Below are 23,431 nucleotides of genomic sequence, written 5' to 3' on the forward strand. Positions count from 1 at the left end.
TGAACGTGAGCATGATCCATGCTAGGCTAAGAGGTTCAAACAGGGTGGACATACCCACTGATCTTTTGTGGCCTTCTTTTTTGGAATTCTAGTTCATCCACTGTCCAAACCGCCCCTTTTACGTTTTCTACTCGCACAAAACACTTGTGAAGGCTAAGATTATGGCGCACTGCATTCTGCAGCAGGTATGAAAAAAAGAAAACATTCAACACTTTCTGTAAGAAAAAACTAGTCAATTTGCAAGAACATCAGATATCTTTTCAACAGTGTTTGCATGCAATATTGTCAGTCCTTTTCCAAAGGTAACAGAACGGGCTATTAAATATAAACCAGAGTGTAAACTTTTAGTGCATGCAGTCACACACACACACGCACACATGCATGCCCGCACACACACACACACACACACGCGCACACATGCATGCACACACAGATGTGAAATTAGCGTAAGGAAATTTATTTCACTGGCAAAAACTGCACACTTTAATATTCTTACATTTAGAAAAGAGCAAAATAATACATGTCCATTTTTTGTAGTGAACCATACTGTCTACTTTAAAGGATGTGTGTGACATTTTCAATCTCAGTGCCATTCTGCTACCTGAATGATACAGAATATGAAAATATCCCTATGTCTGCACAAGTGGGAGATTATGAGACGTGTGGACGAAAGTCACTAATTGAAGATCTTAGGACATTGAATGATATCTTTCGTGTATGGTCAATGGAAAATCTAAAGGTCATACATCACTGTAATAAATTACAATGGGCTTAGAGCAAACATTAATAATTAAATGGTCAGCAGCTGAGTAGAAGCCACCAACTTCGATGGCAGCTCACCCTAAATTTAAGGTTGCGATTCCAAACATAGGTTGGACCTAGATGGACATATGACACTAAAGTTTTCCTGTTGCTCATCTTTGCTTGAAATTAACACAGAAACAACATTCAAGCAAATACAGGAGTAATGGGCTGAGTGTGCAGTACTGTGAGCTCAGGCTGGGTCTGCAGTATAGTGATCCCACCTCTATGGTACAATGAGGCTCTAAAACAAATGAAAACAATAGCCATGTCTATGATTACCATATGTCCATCTGTGAGGCATAACTATGGGAGACTCATATATCCCAACACACTGTTGTTTTTTGGTAAGAGCTGATGCCACCTAACAGGAGAGTGAGTGACACGTCCACAGCCACAAGTCACAGAATGGCACGGAAAGAAATAAGATGCTCTAACAATGCATCATTGCTCAAGTTCAATATCTGAAATTGAAATTCAGTCCCATAATGTAAAGCATTCCTGGCACACGGGCTGGATTGGAAGAGGTCTGTTAAGGAGAAATGTATTGTGGTAGAGGGCATCTATTTAATTAGAGAACACCGAGGTGAGACATGGATCATCCTGCCTGCAGGAGTAGCATAATCAAAACAGCTGTAGGGGAAAGCAGTGATGATGGCAACGCAACTTGCACACCAATATTTTTGCATTTGTTGAGCCCAGCCCCTTCATATAAGTGAAGAAGGCTGGTTGCAGGAAAAGAAGCTGACCTCTTGTAGATTTGGTTTAAGGCAGTAGGGACTAGAAGCTAAAAGTCTATAGCATTGACGACCAATATATTTGCCTCTTTGATCAAGGGCTGTAAAGCGGACATAATGGGATTCTATGATGTATGTATAAATGTATAGACCCAGTTGAAGGCGGTTGCAGAAACGAGTCGGTTAGGTTATCTTTTGCATTGTTGTGGACCACTCACATTTGACACCTTCATTACAAAATTTACAAGAAAAATAAAAGACCGTTTTTGTCAAGCATCCTGAAGAGTCTGGAATCATCCCTTTCCATTTGTGCCGCTGCATGGTGGACTGACTAAATTGTGCCACTTTTCGAATATATATATATATATATATATATATATATATATATACATATACACACACACACACACACACCTACTGGCGGTCGCCAGTAGGTAGTTCTAGTTAGGACCTTGTTTCTATTCAAAAAGTGTTTATTCTTTTGCCAATATCTTTGGCGTCGTTTGACAAATCTTTCACAAAATGTTCAAAACTAATGGCCCACTCACTTTAGCTGCGGTCTTGAAAATTTCGCGGTGATCCATCAAGCGGGGCCCGAGAAAAAGAGGGGGGGACAAAATGCTTTTTCTCCATGTTAATTTCCATAGGACACTCTTGACGCAGCTACAACATGAACTGCTGAACAGAATTACACCAAATTTGGCAGACCGGTAGCTCTTGGTCTGGAATGCACTCTTTTTATTAAATGGTGTAAATTGATTAAGTAGTTCCTGAGAAATGTAAACATTTCTCAGATATATAAATATGGCCGCAGAGGATCCGCGAACCAACCTAATCTCGAGCCTGAGATCTTATTGGCTGCCAACACTTCAAACCAGGAAGTGTTGGCAACCATCTTGTGACTCGGTTGAACCAAGTCACAAGGAAAAACGTTAAAAACATTACAAATTAAGAAAAGGGGGCAGATAGAATTACACAGACCCCCTAGGCCTGCTTAGAGTATCCCACCGAGACCCCCAGGGGCTAAAAAAGCATTTTAATTTTTTTCAGCGCAATTAGCGTTTGATCCACAAATCCGGCATAAAATTAGTATAATAAATAAATAAAGCACAGGATCCCGCACTTTGTTTCCTTTAGGCCCAGGTTGGCTCTCACGGGCAATGAAAAAAGGTGATGCCAGGCCCACGTGGGCCCCCGCAGCCCTGAGGACTGCCACCTCCCAGGGGCTTTTTCACTCAATGTGGGGGGCCTCCACTCCCCCGGGGCTAAGTATATAATTAGGCGTGGGTTCTAATGCCCCCCCCAACCCCACACAGCCCTGGGGACCACCACCTGGGGACCACCACCTCCCCAGGGCTATGTTGAAAATGTTGAAAATAATGTGTGGGGGGCTCACCTCCCGGGGCTACTTACAACTGAGAGGGGAGACTCGCTCCTGGAGCCATGAATGGCCCTGGGAACCCCCACCCTCCAGGGGTGGCTCCACAATGTCCTGGGGGGCCCACCCTTTGCAGTTTGCTATGGGGTGCTTCTGCCATCCCATAGCAAACAGTGTGCTTGCTTTGAACAAGCAAGAGCACTTGTCTCTCGCTTGTTCAAAGCGAGTACACTTTGTTTTTTACCTCAGGGAGCTGCATGTTAGCAGCTCCCTGGGAGTTAAAAAGCCATGCCGGCTCTTGCAGGAATCGGGCCCCCAGGGACCCTCAAGAAGCAAGGGGACTTCATCCCCCAACCAAGAGCGCGCCAGGAGGCGTGTTTGCAGATTGGTGGAGAAAGGGGGGTGTGGCCAGTGACCACCTCTCAGCAATCTTACTGGAGGTAACAGGTGGTCTAGTTGGCCCCTAAGGACCCCCAGCAGTGAGGGGGACGTCATCCCCCAACGAATAGCGTGCAAGGAGGCGCGTTTGCAGACTTGTGGAGAAAGGGGGCGTGGCCTGCTATCAGAACTCAGCAATCCTGCTGTGTGGGACTTACTGGGGGTAACAAATGCTCGAGCTTCAAAGCAGACTTAAAAGTGGAAAAGATGTGTTATAAAAAGGTCACAGACAACTCATATAAAGTTGTTCTTTTAGAATGCAAATAAAAGTAAATTTCCGCGAATCAGGAATAGAATTTCACAAAAATTGAAGAGGATGCTGCCACTGTAAGCAGAGAATTTTTTGGCACGTGAAATTAATCATGGCTAAGGGTCTAGGTGTGACCAACAAAGAAAAAAAAGTAACTTGTAACTCATATAATGCATGTGGGCAGATGAAACTAGTTTTTATTGGCTTTGCAGGTACTAATGACCAATCCCGATGGTCAGTCTTCTATTATCCAGGATCCACCTGATCATGTGTTTGACCACAACAGGCAATGTTATTCTTGTCTGAGTAGACATGCATTGTATTGGGATTATGGTTATTCAAATGTAAAAATGTATTTTTCTCAGCAGCTAAAATATTAATTTCAGAATTGCCTCACAGAGAAAGAAGAAGGCATGGGTTTTGGTTATCATATTACAATTCAAAGATATTTTAGAAGGCTATCATGAGGCATGAACATAAGGAACGACGAGGAACGTGTTACAGCTACAATTTATTTGATGGCTTTTTATGCTCGTCTTAGACCATGTTTAAAACTCCTCTGTCTTTTTAGCTAATTATGCACTATAGACATAGCGTATACATACAATTGTTTTACATGAGCACTACAATATCACTTAAAGTACAATTTATTACATTAGGATTGAACAGCAACTATCCTAGAGAATTAGTGATACACACTCCTTTTGGACAAACATGATGGAAGGGCTCTCTAACCTCAACAGACTTGAAATGTGGATTTACATCAAAAAGGTGTCCTGCTACAGCAAAAGCAATTCAATCAAGTTGCATGTCAGAAACCAGGCCCAATCTGCTATAATTTTTTCCGCACGTATAATTTACTCTTAATTTACTCCTTGATTTCTAGAAGTTGCGTCTAGAAGGTTGCTTTGTGAATCTGTCTTTAGTAAATAAGTTGTACATGTTTACCTCCTTAAATCCAAAGAATAATGGGATAAACTATGTGGTAACTTAAACTTTAAACAGTTTCGAATTGGCTATCAAGCATGTCACTTGTAAACAGCAATGTCTGCAACAGCAAGTTAAAATAATAAGTCAAAGTTTCCAATAATTATACCCCTAAATACGCTACTTAAAAAATGCCACTGAAAAATATTAATTAGCCAAAAAAGAAATAAGTAAATTCAAGGGTTTTCCACACAGCTACAAGAAATGTCCAGGCTTTTAATAATATTTCCAATTAAAATGTTTATAGTGCCTGCCACAATATCAAAACGGTTCTGATCCTTCAGTACATTCCCTTTCTTTGGAATCCACACACGTGTCAAGGGACTTACCTTCCATGTTGCTGCATTGCGCCTGAAGTAGGCAAACATCCTTGTGAACCAATTGTAGATTTCGTTTAGTGTTAGCTGTTTCTCTGGCGATTCGAGAATTGCCTGCACAAAGACATGACAAATCGCATGAAGCCACAAAATAAAAAAACACCAAAAACACAGACCAGTCTGAAAACAGGGTGCCATTTCATAAGCGAGGACAAAACAAGATTTCCCTAAAATTATCTCATATCAATGTTTTTATTTAACATTTCATTTGAAACACCTACAATAGAAACATGTAATTGTTTTAAGTTTTGTTTCTGTCTCCATGCGGAAATAGCTAATTTATTAGTCATTCCTGCAGCAGAATCAAAGGGAAATGCAAAACATTTCAACAGCTGATTAAAGCTCAGTAATTATTTAGAGCGCAGATTAATTCCAGGGATCAAAGATTACTGTAGCTTGTGATAATTGACTTGCCATCTTTAAACAGGCTCATTTTCACTGTTGTGTGAAATGAATTTCCTAATAATCACATTGTATTGTAAAAGTTAATCAAGACCAATTAGGATATGTGCTTCCGTTTGCAAAAATATGCCCGGGTATGGTTTGGGACCAGTGTAGACTGCTGCGGATTTGAAGAGCATTATTATGCATATATGAGAATTAGACATTCGTACATTCATTACGAGTATGTAGGAACTGGCGTGAATTTACAGTCTAGTAGGGCATATCAAACTTTAACAAATGCTATTAAAGAGGTGTTACAGGGTTTACATACCTGCCTAATTAAGGAAGCATATGTAAACGGAGGTCGCACTTCAGCGTTCTTGTAGAATTCTTGATTCTGCGCAATATCTGAAAAATGAAAGGCTGTTAATGAGCAAGAATCAGAGCTTCGGCACTCCCCCCTCAGCCCCCCCCCCCAAAAGAAACGCAAAGAGTACCTGAAGAGATAGGCACGTTGTACTTGTCGGAGTACCGCCTCCTGATGGGAGTGACGTTGTGCATGCTGGTAGTCGTAATGACGGATGGTCCCTGGGTGACTGGAGTGATGGGAGTAGTTGGGGTGGTTGGGGTGTGAGGTAAGCTCTGAGGGGACGCCTCAGATGCGGTCTTTGAAAGGGTGACACTGGATACAAGATTCAACTGTGGAAAGACAAAAAGTGAAATTATTTTCTTCAAGTAAGTATACGCTGGAGTAGCTATAGGTGCAAGACAAGATGGAAGGAGGGAGCAAGAGAGAGTGAAAGAAAGATATGGATTAGAGACCACGCACCAGGGGTACATGTATTTCTTCTAATAATGCTGAAAATAAATTCTAATGATTACTTAGTGGACCACGTCATTCACAAACGTAAAAGTGTTCTTGTTTAAATGATTTGCCATTGCAGTACAACGATATTTAAAATCAATAAACATTTTAGAAGAAACTGCCTTTTCTCGCCTTAATTGTTATTAGTGTATGTGTGAAGGAAAGGTGTTCAAAAAATGAGAATAAAAAAAAAAAAATCTAGGACAAACTTCAAACATTGAAAAGCAGCCAAGTGGAGTCCTGCTTCCAGGTGTACATCTGCCTAGCCTCTATCCTTTTATTTCTTCATATTTTCTAGATAACGGTTTTTTGGAAGTTCCCCACCCTGTCTCCACCCCGAGCCCTTCATCTCCAAACTTCACTGAAGAGGAAATAAAATACTCAGACTTTCTGCCTTTAAGCTTTAAATAGTCCATTGAAACTTAACGTCGGTCACAGAAAGATCTGCAGAAAAAACGCTATTATTATTTCAGGTATCAGGGTTCAAATAACCCAGCAGGCTATATCATCATATTTCAACCTATCTAGGATTTCCAAGGCACCACACCAGCTAATTTCTTGTTTCTCTGCGATTCATACGTGGAAATCTATTACTTCTTTTTGCAGTAAAATAACTGATCTAGACAGGCTTTACAAGTGAAAATATTATTTAAAAAAAACCAATGAACAGCTTATTTAGAAACGCAATTAAAACAAGTGCAATTCAAAATTAAAGCAACAAACACTGGAGTTTTTTAAGGGCTTGAAAATGCACAAGGAAAATTTCAGAATAAAATTTTCATTTTCATTATGCAGGAAAAAGTTTATATGGGGGAGGCGACAGAGAGGTGCCTAACTTTCCAGATAACTGCAAGTGAACCAGATGATGTGCAAAGAATGCCCTACTTTAAGAACACAATTCTAATGTTGGATGTCTACCAATTGTTCCTCTGTTAAAAAATTACTTTGTTCCTTCCAGTAGACTCAAAGCAAACCCACCAAAAACTAGGGCCCAATTTTTGTAGCTCCAACAAAAAAGTTTCCCTACTCTTCCAAATGTAACAGCATCCTGTTTCTGTGGAGGTTATTTTGTACATCGAACTTTCCTTCATCTTGCAATGGAAAACAAAACAACCTGCCAATATTTTGGCCCCATAACTAAACCTACTCCTACCCAACATCTTTAAACACATCATATAGGAGGGGCCTGTATGCCTCAGGTTAACTCTGGTAAACTCTGGAGCAGCGTAATTTTGGCACCACTCTTACATGTCACAAATACGCAATATAAACACGTACTTAGCACCCGCTTTCTGTGTGGCTTAACGATATTAATGTAAAGCATTGCACTTGACATCCCTATTAAAGTGCATTCAATGTAGAACTAAAGAATTCATATACTGTGTGCCTTAATTCATTAAAAAAGATTTGCCATTTAGATAATTGAATAAACCATCCTCACACTATTAAAATGTATTTACTTTAGAAACAAAAATGATTTCTGTAATGTGTGCACTAACGTTCGATATTTGCATTTAAATGTAGTTCTTAGTATTCACTCTTAAGGAGATTACTGCAGGGATGGAGGGTCTGACTAAAAATAAAGCCCCGGGTCCGGATGGGATTCCCCCTGACCTGTTCCTTAGCAATATAGAACTATGGGCCCCTCTGATGACCAGGGTCATAAATACTGCTACCTCTTGTGGCCTGCCACCATCTTGGTCAAAAGCGATTATTGTGCCAATTTTTTAAAAGGGCAATAGGGACGGACCCCAAGTGCTATCGGCCTATTTCCCTGATTGACGTATCGGCCAAACTTTTGGGTAGGGCAATCCTTAACAGACTGTCCGAGTGGACCGAAGAAAATAACACCTTCTCGGACACTCAATACGGGTTCAGGTCAGGGAGGTCCACTAGTGACCAATGCCTGAACCTTTATATGCTGACTGCCAAATATACTCTGGCCAGTGATGAACCCATTTATATGGGATTCATGGATTTGGCAGCAGCATTTGACCACGTCAATAGAGGAAAGCTGTGGGACATGATGTCAAGCATGGGGATTGAGAGTGGTTTAATTACCATATTAAGGGAATTGCATAGCGACACCACGGCCAAGGTTCGATTTAATAGGGAGGGAGGTCTGTCTGACTCTTTTCCATGTAAGAGCGGAGTCAGACAAGGTTGCATTCTTGCCCCTTTTCTGTTTTCCCTTTATATTAACAACTTGGAGCAGTTTCTTTTGGGTTTAAAGGCAGATTCCCCTAGGGTCGGGCGGCGGCATATTCCTGTTCTGCTCTATGCAGATGACGCGGTCTTGCTTGCACGCACACCCCGAAGCTTACAAATCCTGATAGATGGGTTTGTTAAGCTCATGAGTACCCTGGATCTATCTGTCAACCTGGGTAAATCTTATGTGCTCCTGGCCGGCAAAAAACCTTCCTCTAAATTTACTTATACAATAGGCACTCATATTTTAGAGGAGGTTAAAACGTTCGCTTATCTTGGAGTAACCTTTGACGGCGCTCTGCAGTTTAACTCCTTGGTGGCGGAACGTTGTAGCAAAATGATTGCCTCTAATGGGGCAATAGCTGGATATGGCAGGAGGCTAGGTAGATGGAGCCTGGAACAGGTGATGAACTTGTATTGCTCCGTATCATGCTCCAAAGTAATCTATGGGGCAGAAGTATGGGGCTTTGTGAATACCACTAGAATCCAACAGGAAGAAAACAAATATCTGAAATCTATCCTGAGGGCACCACCCAGTACCGCTGGAATCATAGCTCATAGGGAGCTAGGGAGGCCATACTTGGATGACCTGTTAAAACTTAGGCCAATTGTGGCCTGGCTAAAAATATGGGTTAACCCAGATGCGCATCTAAGCAGAGAAATTTTATTGGACTGCTTAGATAGGACTAATTGTATGCGCATCCCCTGGCTTAAATACGTGAAAAACACCCTTGAGGATTTAGGTTTTGGAAACCTCTTCACGAACCCTACAACAATTTCAGCCCGGCACAAGAAACAAGTAGGGGAAATTTTCCTAGAGCGGAAAATCCAATGCAGAGCTGAGGCTGAAGGAGTTAAAAAGACTGTGAGGGCTCATAATCTGGTGAAGAGTGTGGAGGGTATGGAGCCTTATCTGTACCTCGTGCATAATGCACAGGATAGATTTCTTATGTGCCGTTTTAGACTGAATTTACTTCCTTTTATGTTGGCTTCCCCAGCAGGTTTCACCACGTCAATTGAGCAGAAGGGACCCTGCGGCTGCGACAACAGGTCTCCGCAGGATTCCCTCCATTTTGTTTTGCTTTGTCCCTATTTTTCTATGCCCAGGCGCAGATTTCTTGTAAATATTTAAAAAAAAGCCCAACAGGAACATGCCAGGGATGCATTAGTTTTTTTGCAAAAAGCCTCTGATCCCCTAACCTTGTGTTGTATTATGAATTTTATTAAGGTTGCGGTCCGATTAAGGATGACTAGGGGTTAGGAATGAAAGATTTTGGATTTTCTATTTTAAATTTATGGATCTGTATGTCGGTATTTCTATTTGTACTAACTTTGTATAAGGATCTTGATTAATGTTTAATGACTTTTTATCTATGTATATATATATATGTGCTTTTATGGTGTTTTCTAATCACCGAATAAAGATTCTTAATGAATAGTTCTTAGTCATACTTATTCGTAAGTTGAATGTACACACGCATAAAATGTGTACCATTGATTTAATACGCTAACTTGATATTGCCAGGCCAGTATTTCTTTCTGCATGAGTTTGTGTTTTCCATTTTCTGTTTGCCCTTCTCTCACGTGGGGGTGAAATTCTCATGGTTTGTTAGTTTGAGAATAGATGAAACACTGGACTAGTGATAGAGAGAGAGAGAGCCTGAGAAGAAGAGACTAAAAAGGAACATGGAGAGCCAGAGTATTAACTGAAAGTGTCAATTCAGCACTTTTAAAAAGGTGTACAGGTGACCAAGGACAATACTTTTCCCATGTATGGTCTGAGAGAAACTGTTGATGTTTCAACTCATAATGTGAGAATGGAAAGGAAAATGGAGCCCTAATGATGCGAACAGAGGAGTGTTACTTGAGAGAAAATCCAGTGGAAATAACAGGAGTTAACACTGTCTAAGGTTACTGCCACTTTCCTGTGGTCTTTGAGAGGGTTAGACCTCAATGCTTTCCCTTTGACTCTTGCACAGAGTGGCTTAGATTAACACTCATTTCCCTGATCCAAGAAGACTCTTGACCGAGCTTCTCAAATGCTGAAACCTTCCTGCACTTTTCCACATTTTCCTAATTCTTTGCATTGCCCCGAATTTTTAGATGGAATAGGGAATCAACACTGTTCTCTGAGCATCACATTCTGTTATTGATCTTTTGTGTTGCTGTGACTGAACTTCTTGTCTGCCTTATAGTGGTACACCTGAACTGCTTTGGAAGCTTGGGGTGTCCGGTTGTTATTCTGTATCTTTAAAGCATGGTACTAAGATTTGTTGATCTTAACCTGACTGCTAACTTGTAATAAGCCTTCTTAACTATAGTAACTGATTCCTGGTCCTTATTGTGTAACCAAGAGGGTTGCACTGTTAAATACATTGATTGATTTAATGAAAACTCGCTTTACCTCTCATTTGACGAAGAAAAGGTCCACCAGATAACAATGGTAAGAGGGTTTGCCCAGTCATTCCTACAAAGTACTGCTGATGGTCACTGAAATTCATATCTCTAGATTGAGTTTTTTTGGATTAGCAGTAGTCTGAATAGTTGGGACAATAGCTTGCCTACGTTTCTTCAATTCAAACAGTTTCCGAAATTGTGCAACTTGCACAAGAAATCACTAAAGACCAGTGTAAGGACACTCATTTAAAATAGCTTCCTATTGCTTTAAGTAAAATGTAAAAACCTACCTACTTCCCCATTCTTGTAAATATGTTTTGGTATGTGACAAAATGAGAAAATAGTTTCAGAAAGTGGTGGAAAGCTTTGACCTTGTAAACTTGGGTGCAGGGATCCTAGACTACTTTATAGGCATCAAGAACTATTGGTTGCTGATTGGAATGCATTTTGGATAACTCTAAGCAACACACTTCACATAATTACTCTTAGAAGTATAGAAAGACAAACTAATTTTCCCAGATTCACACCTGGTTGAAAGCAGAGATTAGAATTAAAGTCTTGAGAGTGCAAGGTCAGTACTGTAGCACTAGACGGCATTTCTGGTCCAGAATAAACCTTCCAGTTCCCAAACAACTAATACCCACCACTGTAAAAGTTTAAATCCATCATACACTATCTCCACATTCTGCCATTTGTGAGACTAGCTGTCACCGTTACGATTTAATCTGCCATTAAAAAAAATCAAGACACAATGACAACATACCCAAATCAAATATTGGACCTTTATTCATTGCCTTCAATAAACTGCATAATTGCATTGACTGATTATTCAAATTTAAAAAAGGACCACATATACACTGTTACTGCTCACAACAAAAGGCACACTTGCTCGCGTTCTTTGCATTTGCATGTAATTCAAATGTTAAACCAGGGCTTTAAGTGGGATAGAAAGATTTTGGGGAGGGGTTCTCTCAAAGGGGTGTGGCCTAAACGTGAAAAATAAAAATCTGTGCTTCTCATACTGTGCCACTCGACTGATATTTTGTTACTTCTATGTGCTTTCTGTTATTGTATCCAGATATATAACACAACAACTGACATACACGTAGAACAAGCCAGGACTATTAGCTTTGTCAATGATGGTTAGCTTTATAAGATAAAGGAGGAATAACACTTATTTTGTTGAAAATATTGAAAATGTTTCAATTCTGAAATTATGAGTCGAAATTGAACATTACTAAGGTCTGTGGAAGGTGTACTGTCTCCAGGGGTCTCAACCACTCCCATTCTTCCCCTCACAACACATTCCTATGAAGTCTGCACTAGAAATGTGTGCCCCCTTTTTCTCTCCACATCTTTTAGAAATCTTTTATATGCATAGCTCACATTTCATCCCTTTCTCTTCAGTACCCTCTTTACACTCTCCCCTGTATGTACTTCCTTCCATTTCCTTCACATCACCACCTTTCCACACACATAACACAGCGACTAACCTTTACAAACTATATTTCTTTTAGTGCTGCCTGGTCAATGTTTTGACCTTCTTCATGCACATTTGCACAGAATCACAATTACACCTGAAATATATGACTATTGCTTTTTGTGCTGTACAGACAGGCCAAGGATTGGATAACTATGTATACTGCACTCCTTTTTGACCCAGTGACAAGCACTATGAGAAACTCGCTTCTTTCAACCTCAACTCCAGAGCACTCAATTTTAGTATGCATGGATAGGACTCAGTCCAGAGTATTCACTATAAACGTCTAATATGCTGCACAAAAAACTACAAAGACATAACATCCAAGAAAAAAAAATACTATTAGGAATGGAAGATTAAACAAAACATGAAATATAAACATAAACTAATTCGCTTTGTTGGATTTCCTTAACGTGTTTAGAATTCAACCAGTGTTTTTGTCTGTAAAGTACATGAATATAGGGCTCGATAGGGACACGTTACAATGTCTGCTTGTAATTACTTCTGGGTATGAGACCCAGACTACTTAAAGCCTTGGGTTACACTGTATGAGCACTTTATGTAACTTGTTAATTAATACGTTGTTTGCAATGTAAACTTGTGAAATATGCGATCTTTGTAGAAACTAACTCAGGAAAAAGGCATTTGTACATAATATAGCCTTATAGCACGATGCCGAGGACTAGACCAGTTATCAAAGACCTTGACTCCGAGTTAAAGTCCCGAGCTACAGGTGAGGGCTTTCAGGGGGAGAGGGCCTTTAACAACTGGTATAGTCCAAGGTACACGATTTATAAGGCTATTAAAACATTCCACCTACTGAATGATCTAAATGAAAAGGGGAGAAACAGGAAGGCAAACCTCTGAAATGTTGGAGCAGAAGGCCTATACCAGCCATTATTAGTCCTGAGACACTTCAATGTGGTCAGTGGAGCTCTCAACTTTCCAGTTTTCCAATATGACTTAATATCAAAGTTGTATTAAAGTTTGAACAATGCACAACTCACTGATGGAGTTTATCTATTAAAAAGACTTCTAAAATGCAAAATAGCCATGAACACAGAAAACACATCATTTTTCCTACTGGACCATGTTGCCTGAAGGTGTCCTCTAAGAAGGGGAAGCATTAAGGGAAATATTACCTCTGCATCCTCTTTGTAACCTGCACACTGACAGTCTTTACCTCTTGCACACTGACATAGTCTGTACCTCTTGCACACTGACATAGACTGTACCTCCTGCGATAGGCACCCTAATAGCCGCAGAATTAAAACAAAGATGTATCCGTGGCCCATATTCCCCTCCTTGTGAGAGGTGGGGCTTGTAAAACATTTCACACAATGTTTCCTTTTTTGCCAGTCACTAAGAAAATACTCTGCAGAACGTAACATGTGGGTCTCACATTTTCAGCCGTGAAGGGCTTGGTGATGTGCACAGATATTAGGCATTTGCACTGGTCAAGAATTTACAGCAGAGTAAGGTTCCCAAGGTACCTGCTGGGCTTGGCGCTGGATTAAACATGAGCATGTTCAACTGTAGGAGACACCACAGATGGAAATTAAGGTAAGGTCCTTTTTTTCGTTCTAGGAAAATTGCTCCGAGGACCAGAGCCAAGTCTCGGCACTTAAGAGTAGAAAAATCTGGATGTGGACATCAAGGGTCTATCTCCGAGTAGAGCAGCCCATTTCTCCAAGGGCTAATACTGCTGAGCATTGACAAATGGGCAAATAAACTACACTGGTTCGAGAACAAATATGAAGTTATTTTTTCAGACATCTGGGGGCTAATATTCACTTTGTACATGAAAGGCTAGTGTGGCATGCACAACGTTTGACACGGAAGTGTTTAACGAAGTGGGGAAACCAGCACATGACAGGCTGGCTCTTTCACCATATGTGGTACAGGTAGCTTATCAAAACCGGATGCTAAAAAATGGAGTTCAACACTCCCTCCCTTTGCCTAGACCCAGGCTCACAGTGCCTGTGGCTCGCAGTTCAGTAAATTAAGATTTACTCTCACTCTCTTTGCTGGCCATATTGTCACTAGCTTGTCAGGTAGGTTGGGGGGATGCTGGTTTAACAGGCATTCACATCCTCGTGTATGATTATCTTGTCAGTTCAGGACTTCCTTTAATTAGGCATTGAAATGAGGAGGAGCAATATCAGTCAACGCTGTAAAGTGGTCCCTGTCCCCAAGCACTGTTGAGATTTCAAATTCTACTCTTACTAGCCACCAGGTCAAAGGACTTCCAAAAATACCTTTTCACCGAGACACACAGGTAACAGTTCACTTCATATATACCCAATACAAATATCCTATCAAGGTACACACTGCATAACTAGATATCATGTGTGCCACACACAAACGTTCAAAATAAACATTATGTAAGACACCATACAAACATTCACAACAGCTCACAAATATATTGTCCACATTGTAAGATAGTTGTTCACACAAAGACTCACCACACACACAGCATATAAATCTAACGGGTAAAGAATACTAACAGTTTTCAGACTGTATCCATCATGGTTAGGTGGAAATTAACATACAAACAATGGAGGCCCACAAAATAATTGTTTTGCCAGTTTCTGCTCATTGCGCCAAGTATTCTGAGATGCCACACAAATAAAACATACACATCACACCGAACATCTAACCACACAGTTTCAACGACGCGACACTATCACCAAGGTAAGATCTGCCCTGCAAACACAAAGTGCACACATAACAGAGCTTTAAACATTGCTATATAAATAGCATAGCAATACCATACTTAGACAGTCTCTAAATGCTGACCTTCTGGAACGTTTACCGACTTAATAGATGTACAACTCATTGAAAAGATCTTCAAGACCCATTTTTACACCAGTGCGTGCGCACCCACACGCTGACCCAGTTATCCAAAGAAACTATAGATGCTCATGTTGTACATAAACTCTTCAGTCATCCTCACACCAGACAAGTTATACTACATAATTATAGAGATTGACAAGAGCACAACAACAAACATACCATCATAGGATGGTAGTGTCTCCCACTCAGAGTGTAAAGTAAAACTAAGAATCATGTGGAAAAGCATGTGACAATGCTATGATGCAATACCGAAGACCTTCTTGAACTATACAAATACCTATAAGATAAAAGCATTCAAAATATGTTTTAATGGCACAGTAGTGTGCTCACACACGCCTGCTTCTCCAATTAGAATACACTATCCATCAATGTATTTATTTTGATCTGGAAATTTGACGAAGACTCAACTTTGTACGATTTTCCTCATCAGCACACACTAACCGTGACAGTACAGGCTAATAACAGGCAAGGAGACATACATCTTCTGATCTAGCGCACCTGAAAGGAATTCTGCATAAACCAAAGAACAATTGCTTATATATTTCAACAAGCATTGGCAAGTCCAATCTCTCGGACGTTAGCTTCTGATCTTTTTGGCTCTGATAACCCATATTTTGTTAGTGAATGTTTTTTGCAGAAAGGCATATCCTATATGAAAACAAACACTAGCTAAAAGACACAACATATATATACACTTTATGTATAGCACACATTGTACCAGTACTCTCTGGCACTGAAGGGGACTACTCATTGTGCAGATGTGCACACTGTGGAGAGCAGCATGGCATCATTCACAGTCAGGCAAGCCAGTGAGTGAAGTGGGCTGACCATGTACTCAATGTTGTTTGCTGAGGTGGGCGTAAGCAAACTTTGAATGCCATTAGAGCACAGCAATGGGTGAATAGGGCTGGCTGAGAGCTCCTGTAAATATATATCAAAAACAAAACGGCATTGCCAACGCCAGAACTATAAACTGCATGTAGACATGTGCGACTCACATGGCGTTTGCATTCTAAGGGTTTGAATTTGCTGCAAGAACAATGGACGAAATATTGCATTCCTGCTATAAATCAGCAAATGAAATTCATAAAGGTCAATGATGTACACTCTAAGAATGTTAATGGTGTTGATTTCTTTTAAGCTTTCTCTATATTAGGTGGCAAAGGTTGGGTGTGGGGGAGGGCTGCGGAGGTGTAGGGAAATGGGAGCGGAATAGTGAGAGGACCCCAACAGGCTTGACGAATGACACTGTGATTCACACCCATTGCGGAGCTGTCACTAATCAGCTACAGAGGAAGCACCCAATCTTGGCTAATTACCAGATAAAAGTGTGTTGCAAGGGCTCTAATTAGAGGATGCTCATAGAGGTGATCTAATGATTAAACGCTGCATTCGAATGACCCCACCATCATAAATGTGCAGGGGTGCAAGATGTCACTAGAATATTTTGTAGAAACAGTAATTTTATTTCAATATGGTGTGCTGGTAATATTTTTTAATAACAATGAGGTAAACGAAATACACTACAGCTCCTCAAGGAAGGCAGTAGCTTTTAGCAGATGTGGCTGTTCCAACCTTAAGTGGCAAATCTCAACAGCAGAGCTGCAATCAAGTGGAAACTTTAGAACTGACCTCTCTTGCTATTAATTTTAAGGAAAACTAATGTCACATATACATATTCCCCCGAACTTATTTTAATAGCTAATTTGCTAAAAGACCTCAGTTTGCAAATTAAACCCGACTGCATTCTGTGCGTAAAGAAAGAACAAAACGCGGCGAGAGCGAGCCAAGGGTGCCTCATCTCTTGCAACCATTTGTAGGCCGATCCAATATGTTAATGAAATCCTGACCTTGTCAAGTGATAGAGGGGTCAGAGTCCTGGAATTACTTTGTTTGATGCAATAATCTATTATTCTCTGAAGGAGATTCGAGTCAACTACTGAGGGAAATAAACTAGAAGAAGGTGAATGTATGAACATAATCAACCTAGAATTTAGCGCCTCATCTACCTGCTTCATTAATCGTCTAGCATTTAAACTAAGGGGTAATTGGCAAATGATGAAGCCTAAGAAAATGCAACCTCTCAGTTTGCTCCATCCTCTCTCTAAACATTAGCCAGCTGTTGATTTTTTTAAGGTCCATCCAATGCAAACGTACAATTCGGTCTACCACACCATGTTCGTTGATAGAATTTGTGCTGCATGTCCTATTTTATCCCAAGATTTCAAGCAGTAATGAATTAGAGCAGGCCATTTGTATATCAGTGTCTGAGTAGATAGCCAATGGTTCCATGGGCTCATGCAAGGTTTATTGCAACAGGGAAAGGACCTGCAAGGTGACATTTTGGTATAGGGTGATTCAGCTTTTAAAGAGCCAATAAACTGCAGGCTCAGAATAGCAACCACTAAATATATTAGGAGTCTGATCCACAATGGTTTGAGATAATTGATATTTGCGATAGCAAATTTCACATTCCGAATCAGAGATTAAGCATTAGTATTTTCATCTCACACGGGGCACTTGGAAATGTGTTAAATCTGAATCCTACAACCCCCTTACTACCCCTAAACACAACTCATCCCTGGACCCTATGAAATCGCTTCCTACCCCTCAACCCTATGCACCACAGAACCCTTACAACTCTTTATTACCCCTGAACACTAAGAGTGACTATATGCATCACTGAATCCTAAAACCTTCTTACTACCTGCTAAACACTTCTTGTCCTTAAAAACCATTTACATTTTTTTTCATTAATCACACTGAGTGTTATTCTTATTTTTATTTCAAATTCCTCTCATTAACTATGTTGCATCATTTTGTTTTTTAAATGCACTTCCAGCAGTTCTCTGCATGCAAGAGCAAGGCCGGCTCCGGCAGGAGGCAGGGAGCTGGCTGGAACCACAGGGGCCTTGAGGCTTCCTCCACGGTCCCATAGCACACTGGGTACTCTGGGTGGGACAAGGGCACCAAGGGAGACATGGCAGGACCTGGGAGGGGGGATGAGGTCCCTGGGGCACAATTAGCCTGGGGAGCAGGGCCGCACATCCCTCCTCCCATTCATGTTGTGGCCAGGCCCCAGGGAATGGAGGCCCCGGGCCGTTCTAGCCCTGATGCTCATTAAAAAAAACGTAAACTTCAACAGTAAGCACATATAAACACAGCTGGTGCCCCGGTTGAAGCTCCACTTCTGTAAAGGACATATTATCCTAACTCCAGGGCTAGGCAAGGCCAGTGTGTATTCTTGGCAATTCCATATTTGAAAATATTTGGAAATCTTTGTGGATGTGAACACATTGATCTATTGGAGTGCAATCTGTATGTGAACGTGACGAGTGGGTTCTTTCTTGTCCATCCTCGTGGAGAGCAGATTCCATGGTTCTCCCTTTAAATTACAAGGTGAATACAAATGTGAAAAACACTTAGATGCTTCCCTGTTTGGGCCTGCCCACATTAATAGCAGCCAAAGGTCTTCTAGCCTCTTGCCAGGATCATGGACAGCTTAACAAGTACCCCCACCCCCAGCACATTTCCCCACCGATTTTGGTGAGGAGTTCTTGATGCCAAAGAATATGAGGACATCTCCACCAAGCAAAGAAACATGTACATCATATAGTTAACAGGAAGGACCCTTGTTTGGTGGAGATTTGCCTCTTTATAGTCTTGTCATCTTCTATATAGGAGGATTTATGTTATTTCTAGATAAAGACGCACCAGGAACAATCTCAATGTCAAAACGCACACAAGGTCACTGGTGACATTTCCTCATGCTCCATTACACAGCTGTAGGGCAGAATACGTACAGGACATTTACCCAAGGAGGTAGCACTTAGTAATTAATCAGTAGAAAGAACAGCACTTGGGTATATATTTTGTCCAGAGGGCAGGTGCAGTTCCTTTGTGGCTGAGCCACTCACACAGACACTCCCACAACATAAAAAAAACTTAGATATTCACTTAAAAACAAAGGTTACAGGGATGTTATAGTTAGGAAATAGAATCTTTAAAAAAAGAAATTCATTGAAAAAAACTACTGTTACAGGGACGTTAGTTAGACTCAGACTTCACTTGTACAAAACAGTGAAATTCAGCAGTTATAATTTCCTGAGCTAACTAGAACTTATGACCCCGCAATGCACTGCTTATGACCTCACATAGTACATCACTTATAACATGGTCAGTGATGCCACTGATGGCATCATCCACAGAACTACTCACAGATCCACTCACACTCCTATACAACCTCATACTCCAACTCGCACACCCACACAACCACTCACATGCCCATTCAGACCCATACAAGTACTCATAAAACCACTCACTCATACAGCTACTCACACAACCATTCACTCACCCATAGAGGTACTCATACAACCAGCACTCGCCCATACAGCCACTCACACTGCCACACACTAATCCATACAGCTCTGCTCACACACCCACTTATTTAGTCATACAGCCACTCACATAGGTTGTCACTCACCCATACAACTACTCACACAACCACTTACATACCCATTCACACATCAATATAATCACTTATACACTTGCTCACTCACCCATACATTCACTCGCACTCCAAAACAATCACTCAAACAGCAGCTCACTCACACATACAGCCACTCACACCCATCCACCAAGCCACTTGCACAGCCAGTCACTGATACAACCACTCACACACTCACCCACTCCTGCAGCAACTCACTCACCTATACAGCCTCTCAACAGAGCCACTCACACAACCACTTACAAACCCATTTGCAGATCCATACAAGTACTCACATGCCCTAATCACTCATCTATACAGCCACTAACACAGACACTGACTGTGTAATACATCTACTCACACATGAACTCACCCTCGCACCCACTCAGTCACTCACTCACCCATACACCCACTTACAAACCGTCACTCACCATTACAGCCACTAACACAGACACTGACTGTGTAATACATCTACTCACACATGAACTCACCCTCGCACCCACTGTCACTCACTCACCCATACACCCACTTACAAACCGTCACTCACCATTACAGCTACTCACACCACCAGTGAGACACTGACACACCCACTCACAAACCAAGACAGCCACTCACACATTACTCACACACCTAAACAGCTACTCACATATCCACTTGCCAATACAAGCACTCACAAAGGCATTCACTCTCCCATATAGCCACTCACACACACCTACTTATTAACCGATACAGCTACTTACACACCCATTCACCCACCCATACACCTACTTACACACCTACTCACTCAATCACCAATACAGCCACTCATACACCTACTCAGTCACCCATACAGCTACATACACACCCACTTATTGACCAATACAGGCAACCACATCCCACTCACCTATCCATACAGCCACTCACACATCCACACAGCCACTCACATAATATACATTAGAAATAGTATAACTCATTAGTAGAACACAAAATCATACAAATGTAACTTTTGTAGTACCTTGGTACATATTTTTAACATGCAAACTTTTTTTAAAAACACTCATAATCACTGGATATCATCAGTGACGTCATCTGTGATGTTACTGACCATGTCATGAGTGATGTAATATGTAAGGTCATAATTTATTAGCCTACGTAACTATAACTCCTGAATTTCACTGGTTTTGTACGAAGGAAATCTAAGCCCAACTATAACATTCTAGTAACCTTTGTTTTTTCAGTGAATTTCTAAGTTTTTTTAATTCTATTTCCTAACTATAACGTCCTTGTAACCTTTAGTTTTTTCAGTGAAAATATATACATATATATATACACACACACACACACACACATATATATATATATATATATACACACACATCCCATTTAACAAAAGTAATAGTATAGAACGTTATGATTGAGATAAAGCTACACTGTATAAACAATAAAACTGGATGGTTTTGGTAACTGCCAAATACCTCTACCATAACAAACCTAAATCTCTGATCTATGACACTAAAGTGTGACTGTAGGCTTGACAGATTTTTAGAGTTTAAGTTGATCTTAAACAATATTCTGTCAGCCTTCAGTGAATGTGTAGTGATCATAAGGACACTATAGTGGAGACAACAATAAGTGGTACATAGGTGAAATCTGCAATAATAAGCAGGCTTCACAAAATCTGCGAGTGATATGAGTTTGCAATCACCATGTGTTTCATGGATGTCTGTGACACAGAATGTGTACAAGGAGGTTATTTCCAAGTAAAACCTGCATTTTTGTCAGGTAATTATGGCATTTTCAATTTCCCCTGAAGTACCTTAATACTTTTTCTGGACTCTCATGTGCCCAAGGTTACGCCACAGAGCTCGAGCAAAGTATTGTTAAGGGTGCCTGCTGCAGTCTTTGAGGATACCTGATCCAATATGGCCGGACATTGGAATATTGTCAAATGCTCACAGTCAATCAAAATCGTGTGTTCTTGAGGACAAGCCAAGGATTTCATATGCACACATCATTATAGGTTGTCATGACTAACTTTAAACTAATTTCCACCAACTCAGAATGCAGAACCAAAATAAATGTGAGAGGTATCTGCCAAGGTGGGTGCAGATTTAAAGGTTCAAAGCTTATTCATGAAAATGGCATTTCCTTAATCATAGCTGGAGGTGTTACATCCATTATAATTATGCCGTGGAGGTGAAAATATAAGTGGTCAACAATACATGTAATTTAGAACAAGTATTAATAAACTTGTTTGTTTTCACACATTTATTACTACAGGGCAAATTCAAGTTTATTACCACAGTATAACAAAAGTGTCAAGAGAAAAACCTTTTACTGCCTCACAGATTGCATACTGATATCTTAATAATAAACAAGAATGAGCTAGAAATCAAACTGCATAAAAAATCCATTCAGTAATTCTTCTGCAATAAAAAAACATTCGTTTTTTTTAAAAGAACACTCACCTACCAATCTAGTTGGTGGCATGCTTCATCACTGGGTTTCCACCTAGGGAGCAGAGTGCATCCTAGTTGTGCTATAACGTTTGGTTACAGCAGTGCAGGATTTTATTTCTGTGTCAATTTGTGAGTTTGGTGAGTTAAACCTGCCTCCAGGATACTCCCCTTAGCAAGGAGAATGTTAATAGCAGGATCCTGGGGAAGGATTAAAAAATGAAATGTGGATGTGAAGGAGATAAAAATGGTCTCGCACATCCTACATTTGGTCTACATGGTTCAGCCAATTTAATTAATATGGCTTTCTTCAGGACCAAAAGTGAGGGGGCCAGCAAATGGCCCGAAAAGTGTATGTGCACACGCGCTAATGCATTATGGTGCCCCAAAGCAGCTTGGTCACGATGTGACCAAGTCGTGACCAAGGTGCTTTGGCACAACGAAATGCGCTGATGCTGCACTTTTGTGTGTGAATTCATTAAAATCTATCATCAACTGCACTGGACTGCTGTGGCATTCTTGACCAAAACAAGATGTTTTTGGATTAAAATTTCAGTGTGTGGCGTGGCACTGAACAACAGCACCGTCGGCAATTCGGCAGACTGAGGGCAACATACTGAAACCACGTGTATATTACTTAAATGTTTTTTATCTCTCCATGGCGCACAACAATGACAATTTTATGATAACTGGATGCATTACCCGACCAGACAATAATGATACAACCTCCGGATATTTCTACAGGAGCTAATGTTGACTTCCAGAAACCCGGATTCTCCAGCAAGCATTAGTAGAGAAAAAATGTCACTGTCTTTGTGGGTGGCAGATTCTTCCTATTCATTAATGCTTAATTTGTAATACTGCTGCTGATTCCGCACCCAGGAGAGGTATATGAATATTGTTTACCAACTTGTAAGCCGATAGCGTTAAGCAGCGGAAACTGTTAAAGAATCAAGAGGAATAGATTGCCTATTAAGTCAGTTTATAATCAGAGTTGATCAGAACTGAAACAAATAGACAGGTATTCATATAGACAAAAATGATATTGTAAAGCATGGACTACTTTTTGATTAACTATACTTTAACAGATGCATTTTGTGCCTGCACATAAGCTACCACAATATTTAGCAGTGATGAAGGCAGTGTATATGAATAAACCATCTTGCAATTTGTAACACTGCAATACACATTATTAATTTAAAATGAACTCGAATTTGCGTTGTTCAGTAAAGGACATTAGCAAAAGACATAACCCTGGTTTTATCCTTTATGTGTCTGCCTGTCAGCTTTGAAGGTGTGCATTTTAATACTGTTGTTATATATTTTCGTACACTCCCACCCCAAACATCCAT

The 23,431-nt window shown here is 40.6% G+C and overlaps 1 protein-coding gene across 20 annotated transcripts in view; it reads right to left on the bottom strand.

Moving 5' to 3' along the window:
- FOXP1 (forkhead box P1) overlaps positions 1-23,431 on the bottom strand; it is a 935,659-nt gene that overhangs the window by 26,887 nt on the left and 885,341 nt on the right. For all 20 annotated transcript variants that reach the window (XM_078661367.1, XM_078661363.1, XM_078661364.1 and 17 more), the window contains 4 exons: positions 5,850-6,051; positions 5,684-5,760; positions 4,921-5,022; positions 55-176 (listed from right to left, as the gene is read on the bottom strand). In XM_078661367.1, the coding sequence (XP_078517493.1) occupies positions 55-176; positions 4,921-5,022; positions 5,684-5,760; positions 5,850-6,051 (503 nt within the window). The remainder of the gene's footprint in view (positions 1-54; positions 177-4,920; positions 5,023-5,683; positions 5,761-5,849; positions 6,052-23,431) is intronic.

Source organism: Lissotriton helveticus, chromosome 9 (genome assembly GCF_964261635.1).
Source record: "Lissotriton helveticus chromosome 9, aLisHel1.1, whole genome shotgun sequence".
Classification (NCBI taxonomy): Eukaryota; Metazoa; Chordata; class Amphibia; order Caudata; family Salamandridae; genus Lissotriton; species Lissotriton helveticus.